This window comes from Notolepis coatsorum (genome assembly GCF_963971535.1).
Source record: "Notolepis coatsorum genome assembly, chromosome: 7".
Classification (NCBI taxonomy): Eukaryota; Metazoa; Chordata; class Actinopteri; order Aulopiformes; family Paralepididae; genus Notolepis; species Notolepis coatsorum.
Genome location: NC_140171.1, coordinates 114859947 through 114881425, shown reverse-complemented (window position 1 = coordinate 114881425; position 21479 = coordinate 114859947). Strand labels below are relative to the sequence as shown.

The 21479-nt window shown below is 42.0% G+C and overlaps 2 protein-coding genes across 2 annotated transcripts in view; one reads left to right on the top strand and one right to left on the bottom strand.

Annotated features, from left to right (window-relative positions):
* The window catches only part of LOC311231530 (integrin alpha-X), a 69404-nt gene extending 60412 nt beyond the window's left edge, over positions 1-8992 (top strand). The window contains exons 21-31 of the mRNA XM_084318147.1: positions 3109-3192; positions 3910-3986; positions 4076-4150; positions 4307-4382; positions 4946-5053; positions 5149-5202; positions 5310-5435; positions 5520-5633; positions 8216-8251; positions 8347-8457; positions 8564-8992. Coding sequence (XP_084174273.1) covers positions 3109-3192; positions 3910-3986; positions 4076-4150; positions 4307-4382; positions 4946-5053; positions 5149-5202; positions 5310-5435; positions 5520-5633; positions 8216-8251; positions 8347-8457; positions 8564-8857 — 1155 coding nt within the window. The 3' untranslated portion in view covers positions 8858-8992. The remainder of the gene's footprint in view (positions 1-3108; positions 3193-3909; positions 3987-4075; positions 4151-4306; positions 4383-4945; positions 5054-5148; positions 5203-5309; positions 5436-5519; positions 5634-8215; positions 8252-8346; positions 8458-8563) is intronic.
* An 8560-nt stretch (positions 8993-17552) lies between these two features.
* On the bottom strand, positions 17553-20981 carry LOC311231337 (uncharacterized protein). Its single transcript, XM_084317892.1, has 5 exons — positions 20875-20981; positions 20628-20785; positions 18641-20448; positions 18434-18544; positions 17553-18303 (listed from the first exon to the last, which is right to left on the bottom strand). Exons 1-5 carry the CDS (start codon positions 20959-20961, stop codon positions 17723-17725), a joined length of 2745 nt encoding a protein of 914 aa, XP_084174018.1. The 5' UTR covers positions 20962-20981; the 3' UTR covers positions 17553-17722.
* Between the last annotated feature and the right edge of the window lie 498 nt (positions 20982-21479).

Genomic DNA, 21479 nt, shown 5'->3' with positions numbered 1-21479 from the left:
AGTGCAGAAAGCACATTTGGCGTGGCAAGATTTCTTGAAATAATAATAAATATCTAGGGTTCTCTCTCCAGGGCCCCTGTTCCCCGTACCTGGTTCAACTAAGTCGATCAAGATGTCATTATACAGCTTCAGTTAACCCGATGTTTGAAGCCGGGATTTTCCTGTTCCTCGAAGGTGGATTCAGTCTCGTTAACTCAAGCCAGACTTGAGACCCAGGATAAATGCGCGTGCCCGCCTCAGCCGAGAAGGCAGCAAGTGTCGAGAGCAGAGATCCTGATTCTCTAGCGGCATTGATTGATTAATTGATTTAAAACTTTAGTAACATATTGCAGTACGGCTCAATCGCCTCGCCGACAAGTTAAATGCGTTATCTATAGGCTAATTTTAAGTCCCTCATTACCTCAATCAATCAGATTATATTTCTTTAAACTTGCCTGCTGGATTGAATAATCAAATGAGATCTTGCTAGCGAAAATAATTAGTAAAACTGTTATACAGAATAACGATACGGCTCCCTTACCCATTGATTGATGTATGGTCGATCTTTTACTTATCTTCTCTGTGGTGTAACGGGTTCTTCTTTTGACTTTCACGCAGACGACCGGGGTTCGAAACCCAGTCGTCTCCTTCTTTTTGCAATATAGGAATAATTCAATTTGGTGCACGTTGAGAGCTATATAAAGAATGACATCCTCAATGCATGTAGATTTATAATATTTTAACTTAAAACCAGGCTACCTTTGCGTATAATAATTAATATTATATTCAAAAAAATTATATTGGAAACACGGGGTTTCGAACACCGGTCGCTGGGTTGCCAGGATTGAGCACTACCGCTGAGCCACTGTGCCAGATGGGATAAATTCATTGTTTATACATTAATGAACGAGAGACCCGTGTTTAGAATATTCTTTATTTTGTTGTTGTTGCACCGAGCGAGCGCCACGGTATATAACGTGCATTATTTAGGACAAAGTGAATTTAGTATCAGCATTTTGGGTCTATTTTACATTTCAAAAGACCCCTCTGGAAGAATGGAGCACAAAAACGTAATTCAGAATGGTATAAAGCAGATCCTAGACTGTGGGAATAATTTCAGGAAACGCGCTGTCACTCCTTTGCGGGGGCGTGGCGATGGTTGATCTGGCTAACTTGAACTTAAACCCTGCTTTCAACCAGGCTCAAACTTTTGGATCTGTTGTCATGGTGATTTGGAAAATCCAGGTACGGGGAGCCGGAAAGTCCGGCTTAAGTCAGACTTAACCGAAAGTTATCCGGCTAACTCAGTTATCCAGGTACGGGGAACGGGGCCCTGATTGGATGAAGTGGGAAGGGATACCAGAAAAAATAATTTCTGTTTACTGCAGAGCGGAGGGACTAGGAGAGACATGTTACTGACCAACCACTATATATCAGTGATGGCTGTCAGAATGTAGAGCACTTATTTTAACAAGAAAATGCCACTTACAGCACCTTATGTATACTTTTCTTTACTGTCATAACCTAATTCTAGGGGACTTCTACTTAGCCTACAGTATGTTATCTGCAAATACTAGTTACTTTTAACAAATGGTTTTGTATACAATACATGCAATTATATGTCTAACGTTACACGGTGAAACTGTACTTGGAAACACTATAGACATTTTTTTTTTTTTTATTCACTTTTTCTCCCATTTTTCTATATTTTTCTCCCATCCCAATTTCGTATCATCCAATTCAACCCTCCCCTGTCACGGACGCTGTTTCTTGCCTCCCACAAGCCGGCTGCAATGTGGACTAAGTCATACATAGCACAAGTCCCCTCCGGTACTTGAGGTAACAGCAGTCGCATCTTTTCACCTGCGCAGCTCGATCTCTCAGTGGCGAGGAGTAACGCGTGGGAGGCTCACGCTGCCCCCGACACTTCCTGATTCTACTGTGCAGGCGCACCAACCGACCTGTAGGAGTCGCTGTCCACAACGCCCGATCCCCACCCTTCAGTTTCCCTCCCCGTAATACGGCCAATGTGTATTACTGTGGACGACCAGCTAAACTGAAAGCAAATGTGGAGCGCTGGGCTCGAACTGACGAGCCCAGCGTCTCCAGCATTTCGTGGCGAGTGCCTTGCCCACTACGCCACGTAGCCGCCCCTCACTATAGACATTCTTTTCAGTTTGAACTCGCCTTGAATATGCATAATAGATTATATAGGATGCTCGATATTGGCTTTTTTACCGATACCGATATACCGATATTGTCCAACGCTTAATTTCCGATACCGATATCAACCAATATCAATCGATACCGATATATGCAGGGTTTCCCCCCCGCAAAAAACTGAATAATTTCAGGTAATTAACATTACTTATTACATGGCGTTTTAACATTCGCCGAAATGCTTGATTGTGATTGGTCAATAGCCCCTGACAGCTGTGAATTATTTTTCGATAACTACCGGTGATTATTGTTTTTCGCAGCTGGAGCAATCAAGCCCACTGACACACACTGTTTCAGTGCAATCAGACACACCTGCCGGCTTTATTTGGTCTGACAGAGCCACAGAACAACTGCGTCTGCATTTGATCTCGTCTTGTCGATGGTGTAAAATGAATTAGGTATATTGTTAGTAAGTTAGCCATGTAATAAGCGGGATAATGTATAGCTATACCTCGGCGAGGCGCCTCGGTATTTTAAACTCTGTGTCGGTCAATTATTTTGCGACATTATCCCTTACATATGTCTTGTTGTGGAATTAACATAACATTATGCATACTTTTGACAATAAATAAAATCAGAATTTGTTCTTACTTGCTTGCCTGGGTAAATAAAGGTTATATAAATGTAAAAAAATTTAAATAAATTTTTTTAAACCGATAGATATTTTCCGATATCACATTTTAATGCCAATATCTGCCGATAATATCGGTAGGCCGATAATATCGGACATCCCTTAATGAATTTGAATAAATTAAAATGTATTGTCATCGTACAGCACAAGTACAGTACAAAACATATGCAGTTAAATCAAAGCAAATATAATTGCAGGGTGAATTATTATTTCACCCAGTTTGAGTTTGAGGTACACTGTTCATACTGGTCTTCCTGTCGTCACTACTGTTTCAATAGAGTACAAGGTCAACTTTACACATTTGTGATGGATTGGACAAAACTGTATGCAGAGTCAACCATATCTACCGCAGTGGATCTTCGGTGAGTCATGTATCCTTCACAGAGCTTTCCCTAAACAATGGGGGCACAGCACCACTATGACAACACGCCAGCGCCACCATGTGGTTATACTTATTTTTTTTAATATATATATACTTTTTTCTTTTTGTAAGTTTTAATCGATTTTTACAGTGAAACAATGAAACGGGTGCATCATTGTCGAATATGTGATTACTCTGTCCTCTGTTCCACTGTGTGTGTGTGTGTGTGTGTGTGTGTGTGTGTGTGTGTGTGTGTGTGTGTGTGTGTGTGTGTGTGTGTGTGTGTGTGTGTGTGTGTGTGTGTGTGTGTGTGTGTGTGTGTGTGTGTGTGTGTGTGTATGCATGTGTGTGCGTGTTTTCGTATTCAACGTTAAACTATTATGCAACCTTATACACTGTACTTAATGTTTTTAAGTTGCAGGAAATGACAGCAAATGGCTTTCTTTATTGCAAATTATTTTTGCCTCCCAGATGGGGGGCATAGCCCCCCTCTGGACCACCCCTTAGTTGCGACTCAGTACCATCTTGTTGGGAAAGTCCTACTTCAGTACCACACACACCATAATGAATGAAATGTAGATCATTTATAGGGTGGAAGCTGTGATCGAACCGTTTGAACCTTTGAGCAACATTCACAACTTCTGAGCAGGGTTTCACTTATTCACTTTCCTCAAATTCTCATTCTCATTACTGTCTTTTACCATTTTTCTTTTTGAAGGCAACATTTAAGGCTTTATTCCGCACAAGGACCTATGACTGGAATGAAACAATGTCGATGACTATTACTGCACAAAGGTGGGGCCCTTATACTATGTTGACCATTTCCCCTGTAACCTCCAATACATTGAATATTTACTTCACAAAATGCATTTTCTTTGATACAGTGACAATCAAGACTCAACCAGGTCCATGACCAAAACCATCCCTGTGAAATTTGAAATCGATTTGGCAGTGAGAGTGTAAGTGACATTAACAATAAAATAGACAAGTAAATAACAATAAATACATTATTTTATAAAAACGTTTTAACATACAATGCATACATTTCAAGTACATCGATTCTTCACCTTTTCCACAACTGACTGGAGATAGTGATGGCCCTGTGTTTCTTGCAGGAACAAAGACACCTCCTCACATCTTGACTTTACTCCAGAGTATGACACACCTAAAGCACTAGTGAATGTGTACGAGGTAAAGTAGTGAAATCATGGAGAACAGTGGTGTAGGTGTGCAGACACAGCCTTGAGGTGATCCACACACTCAGGCTATGGCACCTTGAGTTTCGTCCTTGCATATTCAGATATCACTCACATGAGGGATGTGAAATGAAACACATCGTTTAGATCATGGCTTGCTTTGGGTCCATATAGCCCCTGATGATTCAAAGATACATGCCATGCATCAGGGGAAGATTCTCTTAACAGAGTTAAAGTGACGTGCATGAGTGAGTTATTGTGTCACTGTTCATAGGTGAAGAACATGCGTTTTTAATGGAGTTATTGTGTCACACTGTTCATAGGCGAAGAAAATGAGTTTTAATGGAGTTATTGTGTCACATATTAGGTGAAGAACATGAGTTTTAATGGAGTTATTGTCTCACACTGTTCATAGGTATGATGAACATGAGTTTTAATGGGTTTTGTCTCACACTGTTCATAGGTGAAGAACATGAGTTTTAATGTAGTTATTGTCTCACACTGTTATAGGTGAAGAACATGAGTTTTAATGGAGTTATTGTCTCACACTGTTCATAGGTGATGAACATAGGTTTCAAGACTCTGCCCGTCAACGTGACACTCACTTTCCCAACTACATTGGAGCATAACTTTGAAATGAAGAACTACCGGGTGTCAGAACAACAGGTAAGTTACTATTTGTCAACTTATGTGATTTTCATTATTTATTTACTGCTATAATTCACAAGATTACATATCCTTGATGCTTCTTGTTTCCCAAGAACAAAACTCAATGCAGAAACATCAGAAACACAAAGTCACATGTCAAATATACAGTAAGTAATGCAGTAGAGGCCTATGTCTGGATATATAGTGAAATAGAAAGAAAATCAATTGACAATTTTATTCAAATGGAATTAACCCATTTTTGGATATTTTACAGTACTGCTCTTCAGACAAATCCTGCAAGTCCATACAGTGTGAAAGTTTCATTCTCGACACAAATACAACTGCTCGGTTTAAACTGTCTGCGGAAGTATCATTTGGTGATCTCAAGCAACATGCAAAGGTCTGTAACAGAACCCGAAATCTCCAGGTTAATAGTGGGATAAGACGACTTGAACAAAGTGCTAACCAACATTCTTGTTCCCAGGACATCGCGTTACCGAGGCAATTTACAGGATATGGAGAAATGGTTGAGTTCAAAAGCTTTGTAGAAGTTAGCTACAACACACAACGATATGTCCAGGCGTCAACTGAACTTGAGGTATGTTTAAAAGGGAACGCCACCCATTTTAAGAATTCACATATAATGTCCTTCCTGTGCCAGAAAGAAAACAGAAAGACAGGAAACAATAAGAAAACAGACAAAAAAATACATGCAGGCCATCCAATTTGACAGAGAACAGACGGACATAAATACACCCGTCATACGGATTGTCTATGGCAAAAAGGTGAGTTTTGAGCATGGCCTTAAAAGTCTGTAGAGTGCTTGCAGATTTGATGGTTAGTGGGAGCTTGTTCCAGAGTTTCTGCGCTGCAACTGCGAAAGCTCGGTTTCCCTTCGTCACCAGTCTTGATTGTGGGAGTTAAAGGAACACGCCAACATTTTGGGAACTTAGCTTACCGTCTTCTCCAGAGAGAGACAAAAAGATAGATACCAGTTTCCTCTCTGTGCGTTCAGTAGAAAGCTATGTGGCTGCACATTAGCCTAGCTTAGCACAACGAATGGAAGCGGACAGTGCTGGTTAGCCTTCGGAAGAGGTGTTAGTTGGACAATGACTAGGCTAACCGGCACTGTCCGCTTCCATTCAAGTTTCAAGTTTCTTTAATAGTTGTCATACAGAAGTACAGAATACTTTTATACAAAATGCTTCTTACTGTTACGCTCCAGAGACTGTGCTAGACAAGATAAGTATGAAATAAAATAGTATAGCATGTAAAAATAGAAGTAAAAATCGAAGTCACGTACGTAGACACAGTGTTCAGTATATACATATGTACAATGTTCGATGCAGAATAGAAGTAACTGAGTTACCATACAATCTACAATATACTATGCAATATACTAATATACAATACTATATAGTGCAAAGCAGAAATGGGATGAGGTACAATTTAGGTACTATTTACAGTAAGGTGTACTGAGGTATGGGTTGTAGTGCAAATCCTTTACCAATAAATATAAAGTGTGTTTAGGTGTTCTAAAGTGTGGAGAGTGGGTGCTGCAGTGTGTTGTTTGTTTAAAGTGAGTGTGTGCGTGTGGATGTGTGTGCTGTGTGCATTTGATGGTTGTTGCATAGTGTTATTGTTCGTTGAGCAGCCTGATGGCCTGGGGATATAAGCTTCTTCTGAGTCTTTCTGTGCTTGCCATGAGACTCTGGTATCGCTTGCCTGACCGCAGCAGTTCAAAGAGGCAGTTGTTTGGGTGGCTGGAGTCCTTGATGATTCTCTTAGCCTTACCCCTGTTGTAAATGTTCTGGAGAGTGGGAAGCCCCCCTCCAATTGTGCGTTCGGCTGAATGTGCCACTCTCTGTAGTCTGCTTCGGTCTTGTGCGGTGCTATTCCCAAACCAGGAGGTGATATTGCCAGTCAGGATGCTCTCTATTGTACATGAGTAGAAGTTCTTAAGGATCTTCTGACTGACTTGGAACTTCCTTAGGCGCCTGAGGAAGTAGAGGCGTTGTCGTGCCTTCTTCACAACACTGTCAATGTGTGTGGTCCATGTCAAGTCCTCGGATATGTGGGCTCCGAGGTACTTAAAACTGTTCACTCTCTCAACCGGTGCCCCGTCGATGCTGAGGGGGCTGTAGTCCCTGACCCCCGACCTCCTAAAGTCCACAATCATCTCCTTTGTTTTGCTGACGTTCAGGGAGAGGCTGTTCTCCTGGCACCATCCCGCCAGGACCATGACCTCTTCCAGGTAGGCCCTCTCGTCGTTTGCAGAGATCAGGCCCACCACTACTGTGTCGTCAGCAAATTTGATGATTGTGTTGTTGTTCCGCTGAGCCACACAGTCATGTGTGTACAGGGAGTAGAGGAGGGGGCTCAGAACACAGCCCTGGGGGGCCCCTATGTTGAGGGTGATGGATGAGGAGGTGCAGTTGCCTGCTCTCACCACCTGGGGTCTGCCCGTCAGGAAGTCCAAGACCCACTGGCAGAGGTCATAGTTCAAGCCCAGGTCCCTGAGCTTGGCTATGAGTTTGGAGGGGACTATGGTATTGAATGCTGAGCTGTAGTCGATGAATAGCATTCTCACATAGTTCCCCTGCCTCTTGTCCAGGTGTTTGTCCATTCATTGTGCTAAGCTAGGCTAACGTGCAGCCACATAGCTTTCTACTGAATGCACAGAGAGGAAACTGATATATCTTCTCGTCTCTCTCTGGAGAAGATGGTAATTGCTAATTTCCCAAAATGTTGGCGTGTTCCTTTAAGGCAGATTTGATTGTTGGATCTGAGGAATCTGGAGCTGGATGATGGGACCATACCAGGAGTTCCTTGCTGTATGCTGGGACTCTGAATTTATGAGGCCATACAAATGTGTGTGTGAGCTCTTACACTCAAATTAGGTTTTAATTCTGGTTTAGACCTTCTAGCAATGCTAGAATATAAACCTCATTTTGGGTATAAGAGCTCACACAAACATTTTATGGCCCCAAAGATTCAGAGCCTGATTTCTAGCTTCAGTGGTGTGTGTGTGTTCACAAATACTGACTGAACGGTCCCCTTTTACTAACCCCAAATAATATAATGGCATGTTGAAACATTTAGGCACTTGTGTCATGTTAATATGTGTCAATTGTTTTGCATTATGTGGATGAAATAGCATTCTATGGTTGTATTTTACAGAATAAAGATGGTCCTCCACATTTTCCCCAAACACAGGTAATCCATTTTATGATACTGGTTTGACAAGTGAAATACATCCAATAATAATCACAAGGCCTATTCCTGACAGACCATTTATTTTGTCTCAAAAGGCTGATGTTCGGATAGAGTTCATGATTCCCCCTAATAGAAACCTGATCATTGGAACAGGAGTTGGAGGAGGACTCCTGTTCCTGATCATCATCACTGCGGTGATGTGTAAGGTGAGTGTTTTATCCCTACGGTGAGTGCCAAAATCCACCATAATGGTAGCCCGGTATACCACACCGAGTGTATAACTGGCTCTCGTTGTCTTGTGTCTGTCTTAAGATCGGATATTTCAAGGTGAAGAGACCGCTATGGCAGGACGGTGAACCGGGGTTGCACTTGGAAGACACTCCTGGCCAGTGTGGCGCGTCCATTCCGTCTGGCCAAGCTGCGTCTGACGGAGCTGGGGAGGCTAAACCCCTCCTCTGTGAAGGTGAAAAGGTCAACAGTTGTATTGTCCCAGTCACTGATGAGGAAGAATCAGACGTAAAGCAAGTTGTCATGACTACCGGCGTGTCCAAGAGCCAATCACAGGGCGAGAGTGAGTCTGACTGCGAATACGAAACCACAACATGATAATGGTGAGAATGCCTGCCAACAGTTGTGTTCACTCTCACGATGGGGCTAATAAAAACAAAAAAAAAAACAAGATGACACACCTCAGCCAAGTGATGTACTGTTTATCTGAAGCACCTTAACCAGTGACACCAAGTAACAGTATAGGCAGAGGTGGACCCTGTATCTTTCCTTCAAGTGGTTCCAAATGTAAAAAAATAAAAAAGTCTATATGTATCCTAGGTTAATGCCATGCACATTATTGTTTATTTTGATGATTTATCTTTTTAATTTGAATGATTATCCGCTGATTTTGAATGATTTATCAGCTGATTCTGATTATTTATCTGCTGATTTAAATGATTATCCAGATTTTTTTTTTTATTTATCCACAGATTTCGATGATTTATCAGCTGATTTTAACAATTTAGCTGTTGATTTGAATGATTTATCAGCTGATTCTAATGATTCATCAGCTGATTCTAATGATTTAGCTGTTGATTTGAATGAATTACTCGCCAATTCTAATGATTTATTTGCTGATTTTTCTTGTTCGAATGATTTAGCTGTTGATTTGAATGATTTATCAGCTGATTCTAATGATTTATCTGCTGATTATAATGTTTCATTTGAGCTATAGAATGTCTTTAAGCGGCATTTCTTTTTTTATAATGCTAGTATCGTACTAACATTAGAGGGTGGGAAAGGCGGTGGGTGGGTCCTGGTCGTTGTAAACAGCGACTCCTACAGTTCGGTCGGGGCACCTGCTCAGCGAGGAAAGGATCTAAGGGGGGTAGTGTGATCTTTCCACACGTTACACGCTCTCAGTGAGAGTCCGCGCTGCCAGGTGAAAAGAAGCGGTGGGCTGGCTACACATGTGTCGGAGGAAGCATGTGATAGCCTCCACTCTCCCAGACCGACTGTAGGGGGTAGGTGCGCAACAACCAGGAAGGGGATTGGGAATTGGCATAACGACTAACATTGGGATGGGAGAAAAACAGAGGAAAAGGGAGGGGGAAAAGAATTATAAAAAATAAAAATGTGCATTAGCCCATTCCAGTTACCGGTTAGCTTGCATGGTGTATTAAATAATATCATCAGAAACACTGGAACCTCTCCTTTCATTTGAAATGTGTGCACTATAGATGTAATAGTAATAATAATACACTATAGTATAGATGTAATAGTGACTATGAAACGTGTGCACTATAGATAATAGTGACTATGAAACGTGTGCACAATAGATGTAATAGTGACTATGAAACGTGCGCACTATAGATGTAATAGTGACTATGAAACGTGTGCACTATAGATGTAATAGTGACTATGAAACGTGTGCACAATAGATGTAATAGTGACTATGAAACGTGCGCACTATAGATGTAATAGTGACTATGAAACGTGTGCACTATAGATGTAATAGTGACTATGCTCATTGTGCTCCCAGTGTTGAACCCAGTACAGGGTCTTAAAGGAACACGCCAACATTTTGGGAAATGTTGTCTTCTCCAGAGAGAGACAAGGAGATAGATACCAGTCCTCTCTGTGTGTTCAGTAGAAAGCTATCTGGCTGCACGTTAGCCTAGCTTAGCACAATGAATGGACGCTAAAAGTGCCAGTTAGCCTTCGGGAGAGGTGTTATTTGGACAATGCCTAGGCTAACCAGCCATGTCCGCTTCCATTCCATAACCCAGAAGACGATAAGCTAATTTCCCAAAATGTTGGCGTGTTCCTTTAACAGGGTTCAAAGCATTAGGACTCAGAATGGGGTAATTACGTGACATTGAATCATGTAAAGTTTTTTTGTTCTTCAGGCTTTATAACAACCAGACAATGTTGTATTATTCAGACGTGCTTTCTTTTATTTAATCTGTTGTCATGGTTACAGGTGGCTCTGTGTCCGTGCCTTCCGGCTGCACTGTGTGTGTCCTCTACTTGGGTGACGTTGATTATATATGCCCCATCACAAAACAGACAAAAATATTTATATTGTGCTTAGGTGAATACAATAATTTTTATTTTAAAGTTTTATTCACAAATCTGTGTCTAAGCTTTCACCAATTGTGATACGTGTTTGACTTACACATGTATAAAGGCTTTAGTCGTCCTTTTAGCTCAATACTAGTCCATATTATTTATTCTCGTAACTGTGTAAATAATTGGAATTACTACCATGTTTTTGCCCAAATAGAAGATTATTATGTTCTATTTTCTTCTCTCTTTTCAATGACCAATGTACTTTTTCTTTCTCATTATTATCATCATTACTCATTTTAAAATGTAATAAAAGTAATAAAACCTGTTTTCCCACAACATTTCCATATAATCTCTGGTCAACCGGGAGAAGCAGTGGTTGTGTCTATTCATAATGTCAATCAATGAGGACATTAAAATGTCAGAGTGCATTGCTCTTTTCCACCAGCAGCTCCCTAAGTTGTTGTTGTGGCCGTTAGTGGTTTATGCACTGTGCAACAAATGTGAGCCAAAGCCAAGAAAAACTCTGTGACCTGCACCCCAGACAGCAAGGAAAAGGTGGTCTCTCATAAAGTAATGACCACAACCAAAACCTTCCACTGTCTGAAAGCGACTTTTTTTTAATCGTCTTTTCCCCCCTCCTTTTTCAGATTTTTCTCCCATCCCACTGTTAGTCGTTATGCCAATTCCCAACCCCCTTCCTGGTTGTTGCGCACCCCCCCCCCCCCCCCCCCCCCCCCCTACTGTTGGTCCGAGAGGCCGGAGGGCGGAGACTGTCACATGCTTTCCTCCGACGCATGTGCAGCCAGCCGGCAGCCAGCCTGGCAGCGCAGATTCTCACTGGGAGAGTGTAACGTGTGGAAGGTCGCACTACCTCTCTCCAGATCCTACCCTCGCTGTGCAGGCGCCCCGACCGAACTGTAGGGGTCGCTGTCCACAACGCCCAGGACCCACCCACGGCTTCCCTCCCCCTAACTCAGCCAAACGAGTTAGTATAGCGATCAGCCCAAGCCAAGGCAATGCTGACTCCCCGGGAGGCAATGCTGGCAATGCTGACTCTGCTGACTCTGCTGGCAATGCTGACTCAGGCAATGCTGACTCTCCGCCTCTTGCATTGGTGACGAGCACAATCTCCGCTACGCCACCTGACCGCCCTGAAAGCGTTCTTAAAAGGTTTTTTTTAAGTTACACCCCCCCCCCCCCCCCCCAAAAGAAAACATATTCACCCCCAGATTTGAACTATTTTCTTTTTTTTTTCGACTTTTTCTCCCATTTTCTATTTTTCTCCCATCCCAATTTTGTGTTATCCAATTCAACCCTCCCCTGTCTCGAACGCTGTTTCTTGCCTCCCACAAGCCGGCTGCAATGTGGACTAAGTCATATAGCACGAGTCCCCTCCGATACTCGAGGTAACAGCAGCAGTCGCATCTTTTCACCTGCGCGGCGCGATCTTTCAGCGTCAGGGGTCTGCACTTTGGAGGGGCGCCGCCCCCATCGCTTCCTGATTCTACTGCGCATGCGCACAAACCGACCTGTAGGAGTCGCTGTCCACAACGCCCGATCCCCACCCATCAGTTTCCCACCCCCTAATACTGCCAATGTGTATTAGTACGGACGACCAGCTAAACTGAAAGCAATGTGGAGCGCTGGGCTCGAACAGGCGAACCCAGTGTCTCCAGTATTTGTGGTGAGCGCCTTGCCCACTGCTATTTTCTAAGTAGCCTACACCCACCATAATTATAAATGTTTTTATTTTTTTTAAGATTTCTTTTTTAGCGTTTATCGCTTTTTTTCATGGTCAGACATGACCGACAGATGAGGAGAGGATGAACGGGAGAAGAGGCGGGGAAGACATGCGACAAATGGAAGTCACCGGGAGTGGGAAACGAACCCCGGATGGCCGCTTCGCGATACATGGTGTGCTAGCGCCCCTATAATTATTAATGTTTAAACTGTTAACAAGGTCTGTGGATTATCTTGAGTTTTTTAAATACATTTTCTCCCACTTTGTGTCATTCACCTCAATTGTATTGGTAGACATCTCCAAAACGAGGCAAATCTGGGTAGATGGATAGAAGTCTGGATAAGGGGAATTTTCTTTATTTTGGGTGAGCTGCCCCTTTAAATGCCTTATTTAACTACCCCCTTTAACATCCACTTCAAATAATCTCGTCTGTATACTATACACCCTCAGAGATAGAATAGATATGGATTGAATTGAAAACCAATTGACCATAATCACATGGCGACCATTTTGCTATTCTGTCATGAAAGGAATCCCAACCCGAGCATGACATAAGAGCAAAATGGCCACCGTGTGAATGTGGTCAATAAATTAGTTTTGGACCATTTGGTATACATGGGGGGTTAGGTGCCATTGCTCATGGACATTTTGTCAGTATTGAACCATCACTACTGGGAATTGAAACTTTTTTTTATTAAAGTTTGGTTTAATCACAGGAACGTTGGTGCGCTAGGTAAATTATACATAAATCGGTTTTCATATAAATCAATCTTCACTAAGACTTTAAAACGGTGGCGTGGCACGGTCTATGGCATAGGTGTCAAACTCACGGCCCGCGGGCCAAATGCGGCCCGCCACGTCATTTGATGTGGCCCCCCAAGAGCTCAGATAAAAAAAATAAATAAAATTACATTAATATTGGGTTAAAAAATAGCAGTGTTAAAATAATTGTGGGTTAATGCGTTAATAAAGCTTTAACATTGACAGCCTTAGTTATTAAACATTCTTACACATACATGTATGTTGAACATCTGAGGTATTGATGAAGTAACAAAGGAAAAAAGCCAAAAGCACTTACTCCTCAGACATTCTTTGACAATTTTACAGCCCAAAATACAAAAAAGATCCAGGCGGAATAGGTAACAAAGGGTTGAAGAAATATTGTCTGAACTGTCAGATGCAAACTGGCTGTGTGACATAACCGAGCATCTCGCTCAATTGAATAAGAAGCTGTAGGGACGCAAACAAGTCCCACCCAAAACTTGACCAATATAGTTGTGAACTGAGACAACCCTTATTTTGTTATTTTTGAGTACAGTTACAGTTGTGTGTTCATGCAGACGCATAATAGCAATTTCATTACGAATTGAAAATGGGGGACCCTGATGTAAACAAGTCGAAAGTCTTTCTCTGGTCTGCATCCCCTTAACAATTATGTGTATTGAGCTGTACTGTACTGTACCCATTCTGCAATCTGTTAATTAAAGTTAATTAAACTATCTTCCATTAGTTGGATGTATGGCCTCTGCAAGGTTGTGTGCAGCCATTTGTTTTTGTAACATCTGCTACATCTGTCCCACGTATTCTTTGCAGCTCACAGTTGTTAGTTCTGCCCCTCTTGACTGTGACAAAAAGGTTTTGAACAAACTTAATGTCATAGCTTGTATTTGATGATATTCTTCTTTGTTATTTACTTGAATGGTTTGACCATTGATTGATGGAGTAATATGGGGTTCTGATAAACTAAAATTATTTGTTAAAATAACATAAGCTAACATATATTTTTACATTTATGCAAATGCATATGCAATATGTATAACTTGAATAAGTAATAAATACAGAAACAACATGTTTAACAATATGTAAATGTGTAGCTACATTTATTTTACATTACATTAACATTTATACGGTCTTTGGCCCTTTGAGGGCAACCATAATGCTGATGTGGCCCTCTGTGAAAATGAGTTTGACACCCCTGGTCTATGGAGATGCAGAAAAAAACTACCAAATCCATTCCGAGACAATTCCGAGACTGACTAGCGTTGCGCGTAACAAGTCTCAGTCTCTCTTTCTCTCTCTGGTTACTTGAAGGGGGAGCATGTCTATGTTCCCCGGGTTCTATGTTCCCCGCTTTGATTGATTAATAGATTGAACATTTTATAAATTTTTATTATTTTATTAATTATTAATGTCCACCTTGTTTTGAACGGTTAAGCTTAGGCCCTTGTTCGAACTGGTTAAGGTTAGAGTTTGGAATCAGTGCTGGTGGTCTAAAATTTTCAATCTATAAATCAATCAAAGCGGGGAACATAGAACCCGGGGAACATAGGACCCGGGGAACATAGACATGCTCCCCCTTCAAGTAACCAAACGTTACACTATAAAAACGAACTGGATAGTTGATATAAGTTGATATATGAACTGGATAGTTCATATAAGCCATTCTCCCTTTCTGTGTGTGTGCGCGTGCGTGCCCGTCCAAACTCTGGTCTTTGGAAAGTTTGATAGTATTTACTAGGGCTGACCCCTATTAGTCGAATAGTCAACTAATCGGTCGAAAGGAGCCGTAGTCGACTGCCAACCTCTTAGTCGAATACATTTTTTTTTTAAAGAAATAAAAGAAAAATCTATAAAAAAAAATGTATCATTCTTTCCAAAAGAAAAGAGGCCTAGAAGCGTGGCTAACGCTAATGGCACGCATACCAGAGGCTAACTGCCTAAGAAAACAGGCACAGAGGCACTGAAAGAGGATTTCACCCATCTAATGAACACACTAGACTAGACAAATATCAAGATGTATCCATCAGTGGACCAATTGCATGCTTTTGCAGAGGACAAGAAGCCTTCAGTCGACTCCTTCAGACATTAAGCACCCCCCACAGCCCAAATGGAATGATTAAAAATATATATATATTATACCCTTTTTTTTTTTTTTTATAGTCGACTAATAGTCGACGGCAAATTTTGGCCAATCATAGTCGACTATCCAAATCCTTAGTCGGGGACAGCCCTAGTATTTACTGAGGATGGCCAGATAATGTTGATATTTAAACTTTACAAATTATTATACAGAGAGAAGCTTCAGCAAACAAAGCGCTGCTGACCGACAAGAGAATCCATCACTGAGGAAAACACAAAAGCCTAACCATCATGTATCACAATGGTGATGTCAGCCAGAGATGGGGAGAAGCATGAACAGGACATCTCTTTGAAATAAATGACATTTTACAGTTATTTTCTAATTTCTTTTAAACAAATTATTATTTTGTATTATTTAACCATTTAATTATTATTTAGTTATTGCACTGCACTGGCAGTTGAACTGCATTGAACTGAACTGAAAAAAAGAAACCTCATAACTGAACTGGCACTGTTTGCAGATGTACCGTTATTAAAGTTAGTTAAAAACATAATTTCGTGTTTTTTTTGGTTAAATCCAAAAGGAAAAAATATAAAATCTGAGAAATCTGAAAACAGGAAAATTAAAAAGAGAAATCAGAAGAACTCATATCCGAAAACAGGAAAAGATTAAAACAGATTTCATAGGGCCCTAGTTAAGGTGAGTTAATAAATTCACTGTAAAAATCTGCTCCGCTCTGATAAACTGACTATTTGGTCAGAGCATCCAGTGTGCACTCTGAGCCCTCAGAATTTCTGAACAACTTGAGTGCGCTCGCTGACACTGGTTGTAAATAGTTATGAGTGTTGTATGTGCCTCCCTGTATTGTAAATAGTTCATGTGTGTTGTCACTACTGTATGTATAATTGTAAATAAGTAAATTTGTGTTGTAAATAAATAGTTAATATTTATTTACCAAATTTATGTGCAATCGTTTCATTTCAGCTCAGTGTAGAGAAATGCATCGATACTAACAACCGCCTTACTGCGTGCATCTATGACGACACTGTTGACATGCATGCCCCGCGACACTAGTCGTTTTGGGGGGCCTACCACCCCCCCTGAAAAAAATCCTAGGGGAAACGGCTTCTATTACTAGGCAACCTCCCTATCAATGCCAAGCACAGTTCAATGCCACAGACAAACATTTTCTGTTTATAATTAGAAGAGGTTTTAATCACCAATTTTCATTGTCACATATTTGTGAGTAACAAAAGGTGCAACACAATCTTTGTAATACCACACAATTCATAATGTTGTTCCTAAGGCTTAGGACAGTAGGGGAGACTGGGGTAAGTTGAGACACTTTTCATATTAAAGATCACTACATGAAGGCAATTATAGTTTTGTTGCTAACTGATATATCAGCATAAATTATATTTCAGAATGTTGTGAATCCCTATAGACAATCAATAGAAACAAGGAGTGGCTCAACTTACCCCAGTCTCCCCTACAACCCTTTTATAAATAACCCTAAACCTCGGTGGAGAAGTCCCACCCTAACCTAAAACAGATTACCTTTTATTTTTTTCAAAGATATCGATTTTCCTTTATTATGGAACATCTATATACACTGCATTAACAATGAGACTGAATTCCTCGAATGTTTGTATGAACTTTTAAACCCATAATAAAGCAGTGGTACCAAAATGTACCCTTGTCGCCTAAGAATCATCCTAGGTATTGTCAAAATCATCTTAAATACTCTTATGAAGCTGTCCATTGATATATCGCAGATTAGAGGACAAGATAAACTCCAGCCTATTTGAAGAATGTAGATATTACATAATAGATAATATAATGAATGGTGGCATTTCCCTTTAATGACAATGACCAACTGCTGCCTGGATTTATAAAAAATGCATCATCCTAACAAACATGTGAACAAAAATAATCTTGTTATCTCCACTTTGGCTTGCAAACTATTTACATTTTAATTTGACAAGGCTTTTGTACTACAGTCTACATGCTGTCACAGATTATGTATGCAATGTAGCCTAATTGTTTAGTATTGTTTGGCTTGTAAGAAATAACTTAAAATCGGGGGGGGGGGGGGGGGGGGAATTGGAGAGATGTGGGGAAATGGCAACAAATGCAGGACCCAAGTTTGTTTACCGCATTCACACCTCCCCAAACAAACCAAAGCAGGGGGGGGGGGGAACACTCTAGGGTTCGAGTCAACTGGCCTAAACAAGGCAGGTGTGAAAGCATCCTAAATGTGTTTAGATGTGGTTTTTAAAAAGTGCACCGTGACTCGCTAGTCTCAATATTATTGTCCAAAGGGGGACGCTGTAGGGTCAAAAGTCTTAAATATGTCCTTTAATGTTTTATCACCCACATTCCCTTCTAAACACTCGTTTTGTCCAGATAGTGCCATTGATTGAATGGGTAGGTTGTTCAAGCAAGCGGCCCTCAACTCACTCCCTGCTGCCTCCTGAAGATGTCCCGCTGGATTTAGGGGTGCAATCGTTTTCTCAGTGGACAGTTCTTGGGAACCCTGAGCCTCAGGAACAACAGACTGATGTTGGGAGGGAGGAGGTAAGGGCACGAGGTCAGAGACGGACCACACCACACTGTGGGCAAAGGTGGGCTTCAACAGAGCAACGTCCAGTCGGAGTGGGTGGCGGGGGTCACAGAGTGACGTGCGCGGTGAGGGTTCCAATGGAATCTCCACCGGCTCATCCATCAGCAAGCAGATCTCTGGCTCCTGCATAATCTCCTCTCTCAACTCTCCAAGGGGATTAATGAATGGCCTTCTTCTCAACTCCCCTTCTATCCTTTCCTTCTCCCTCTTCCACTGTGGTTCCGGAATGGCAGATCTGGTGGTGTTTTTGTCTTTGTTTTCACCTTCTGAAAAGACAACGAGGAGTTTAACGCCGACATACCCTAGTCGTTAAACTGAAGAACAAAAAAAGATGCATGACCATCAAATGCACGGTGCATCAATTTCAATATTAGATGTATTAAATAAACACTATACCTGAATAGACACCGTCTTGGACATTTCCCTGCTCCTCGTCCAGGCTGCATGGGCTCAGACGCAGAAAGAGGGTCTTCAGAATTGATTTAGTGGTGGATGTCTTTGAAGACGCTGCATAAATAAAACAGGGATAATGTACATAATTCTTCTGAAGTGTGCAATTCTACGACAGTAATAATGCAGCATAAGCGCAACCCAGGCTCTTACCTTGGTGTGATGAGGCGTCAGGCAGCAAACGATCACCCCGGGTTGTGGAGGAATCTAGTTTGGCATCAGTGTGAATTGGAAGGGTAGACGTGTCACAGATGGAGTCTGTAAAAAGGCTACAGATGGGGTTTTCCAGTTGCCTTGGGGAATCATTTATATGCTCAGCTGAATTCAAACCCATCCCCTTTTTGCTTTTAGATCCAGGGAGAGAACCAAGGGACCATGGTGCTGGAGGGGCGTCGGTGAGGTCCTTACTGATGAGGCCTGCAAACAGACTCTTGAAGGATGTTTTCATATTAAGGTTTTTTTCTTTGCAGTCTCTGGAACTTGATGTAGAATCGGCAACCTGGACGGACACTCGGGGATGTAGAGTCGTCGCTGGGGTATCTGGTTTAGTCTGTGTGGATGGTAGTTGACCTGCACTCTTACTGATGGGGCTTGCAAAAAGGCGGATAAAGGGTCTTTCAGAGGCCTTACTGGGTTCAACCACAGCTTTTAGAGGAATGCCTCCACAGTCTGTAGAGATTAGAGTAGAATGAGTGACATCAATAGACTCTTGACATAAAATAGTCCTATTGGAATCTGGTTTAGTCTGCACGGAAGGTAGCTTCCATGCAGACTTACGCTTATGCCATCCAACTGCAGATTCGACACGAAGGGTCATTTTACTTTCGCAGAAGGTAGAGTTTGGATCGGGATCAGGTGACTGTATGTCGTTTCGTGGGCCTGGCGGAACCCTTGGAATTTGACGATTTATCTCAGCAAGTACACATTCATCAGTGCCAGGGCTTAGAAATACGCTGGCCTCATGGGAGCCACTGACGTTTTCAGCAGGAACAGCAACTCCAACGTTACAGTCTGTAAAACGTAGAGAAGGATCAGGGGACCCCACCGAGGCTTGAAGGCCAGACTGTGGGAGGAGATGTTTCGTCTGTGTGGGACATTGAAGAGCAGTGGTTCGACTAAGATGGCTTGGAAAAGGGTTGTGAAAAGGTCCGAGTATAGACTTTTTGGGAAGACATTTACTTCTACCGTCTTCTAAAAGCACAGCAGGGCCAGTGGACTTTGCAGGCTGTATGGTGTCTTGTGGGCCAGCTATACCCCTAGGAAGATGCCCGATTGTTTTTATATGATGTATGGCTGAATAGGTCCGACCAGCAGAGGCAGCACACACATTGAAGAAGGCTCTTTCGGTGGGCTTTTGGGCCCCTGGTATCTGTGCGACAGACCCCGCAAAAAGGCTCTTGAAATTACTTTCCAGAGGCTTGTAGGATTCACCGACAGTATCAGCTGAATAAGCAACCTTTCCATTGTGGTTGGCTAAGCTTGTAGGAGGCTGAGGCATCTCTCGAAGACCAAAACCAGTCATTGTGGTACAGGGTCTTGTCTGTGCAGGAGGGGTACATGAGTCATTAGTAATAGGACCGGCAGAGAGGCCACAGATTGATTTTTCTACCGTCCTTCTAGACCCAAGAACTGCATCCACAGAGTATGGAGCTTCTTCTAGTTTTGCAGAGATTGAAGGACAGTCAAGAGATCTCTGCTGGAAAGAGTGGCCTGTAGATTCCTGGCTAGGAGGGCTTGTAAATACACCAGGGATAGGCTTGGGTTTTTGAGATCGGAGCACTGCTTCCACTGAATATGAAACTGGTTCTTTACAGGTAGAATGACTTGAGGAAGGATTGTGGACTGGGGTAGAACCTGTGGCATGAAGCGGGACAGTGTCCTCCTTTGTGATATTAGCCAATCCAGGGGTCACCTTCTCAGTATGTGGCTCAGGTGGACATGAACTATTGTAGAAATTAGGCCTACAATCCAAATGAAAGAGAACATACCAAAAAAAGTTACAGAAATTGCAGGTGAGGTTAAGTAACTCAAAAGTGTGGATACATCCATCATGTCTAAACTAGAAATAGATGGTACGAAAACATTGTTTTGTAAGAATTCTGCACAATTAATCATACACCCGATACCAGTGTCCTCATACCTGATGGGATACAGCAATATGTCGACGACAGGTGTCGAGTTGTCGGGAGTCATGCCATCCTCCATAGACAGCGATTCTTCCATGTTCTCAGGCTGATCGGAGTTCACCGGATGGTCTTTTTTTGCCATTTCAAGGATGTCATGGTCCCTTTTTAATGCCTGTAGAGGAGACTTCATTACCTGGAGCACAAAGTACTGCACATTATATGCAAAGTTTTAAACGTCATGACAAGGAAAGACATACATACCGCCTCGAGCAGTGGTCTGTTGAGGTCAGTAAGGGGCTCGTGGGAAAACCTGCATTCCGCTCCTTGAGAACAGGACTTCCTACGCATATGGAAGAACTTGCATGGAAAGGACTGTGGCCGCTCTCGGTTAAGGAATTCTCAAGTCGAAATTTCATTTCAAGCATCATTAAACGGTTACTGTAGCTAAGGGGCTACACAAACCCTGACTATTTAAATAATGAGATTGACAAATACTAAATTATTAATTAACCATTCTAAATGTACACAAAATGGCAGACACTATTAAATGGAAGGGGAGAGGGGTACCAGGTTGAATAATCACATTTAACACATTGGATGCCAGACCCGGGATAAGTCGGGTTAACTCGCCATCGCTTGAGCGCCAAACCCGAGAAAAGTCGGGTTTTAATCGTTATTTCTTTTATTCGCTATATCCATTCATAATTCATCCATCCAGCCTGATGTTATCATTGGGAATGGCTCCGAGATCGCAAACGGCCAATACCGCCACCTAACGCCTTGCGGCCGCTATTGCACTCTATTTGAAACGATATGGTTTGTTTTCTGGGCCGAGCTGCGGCGTGCGGGCGGGGTCTAAATACTCC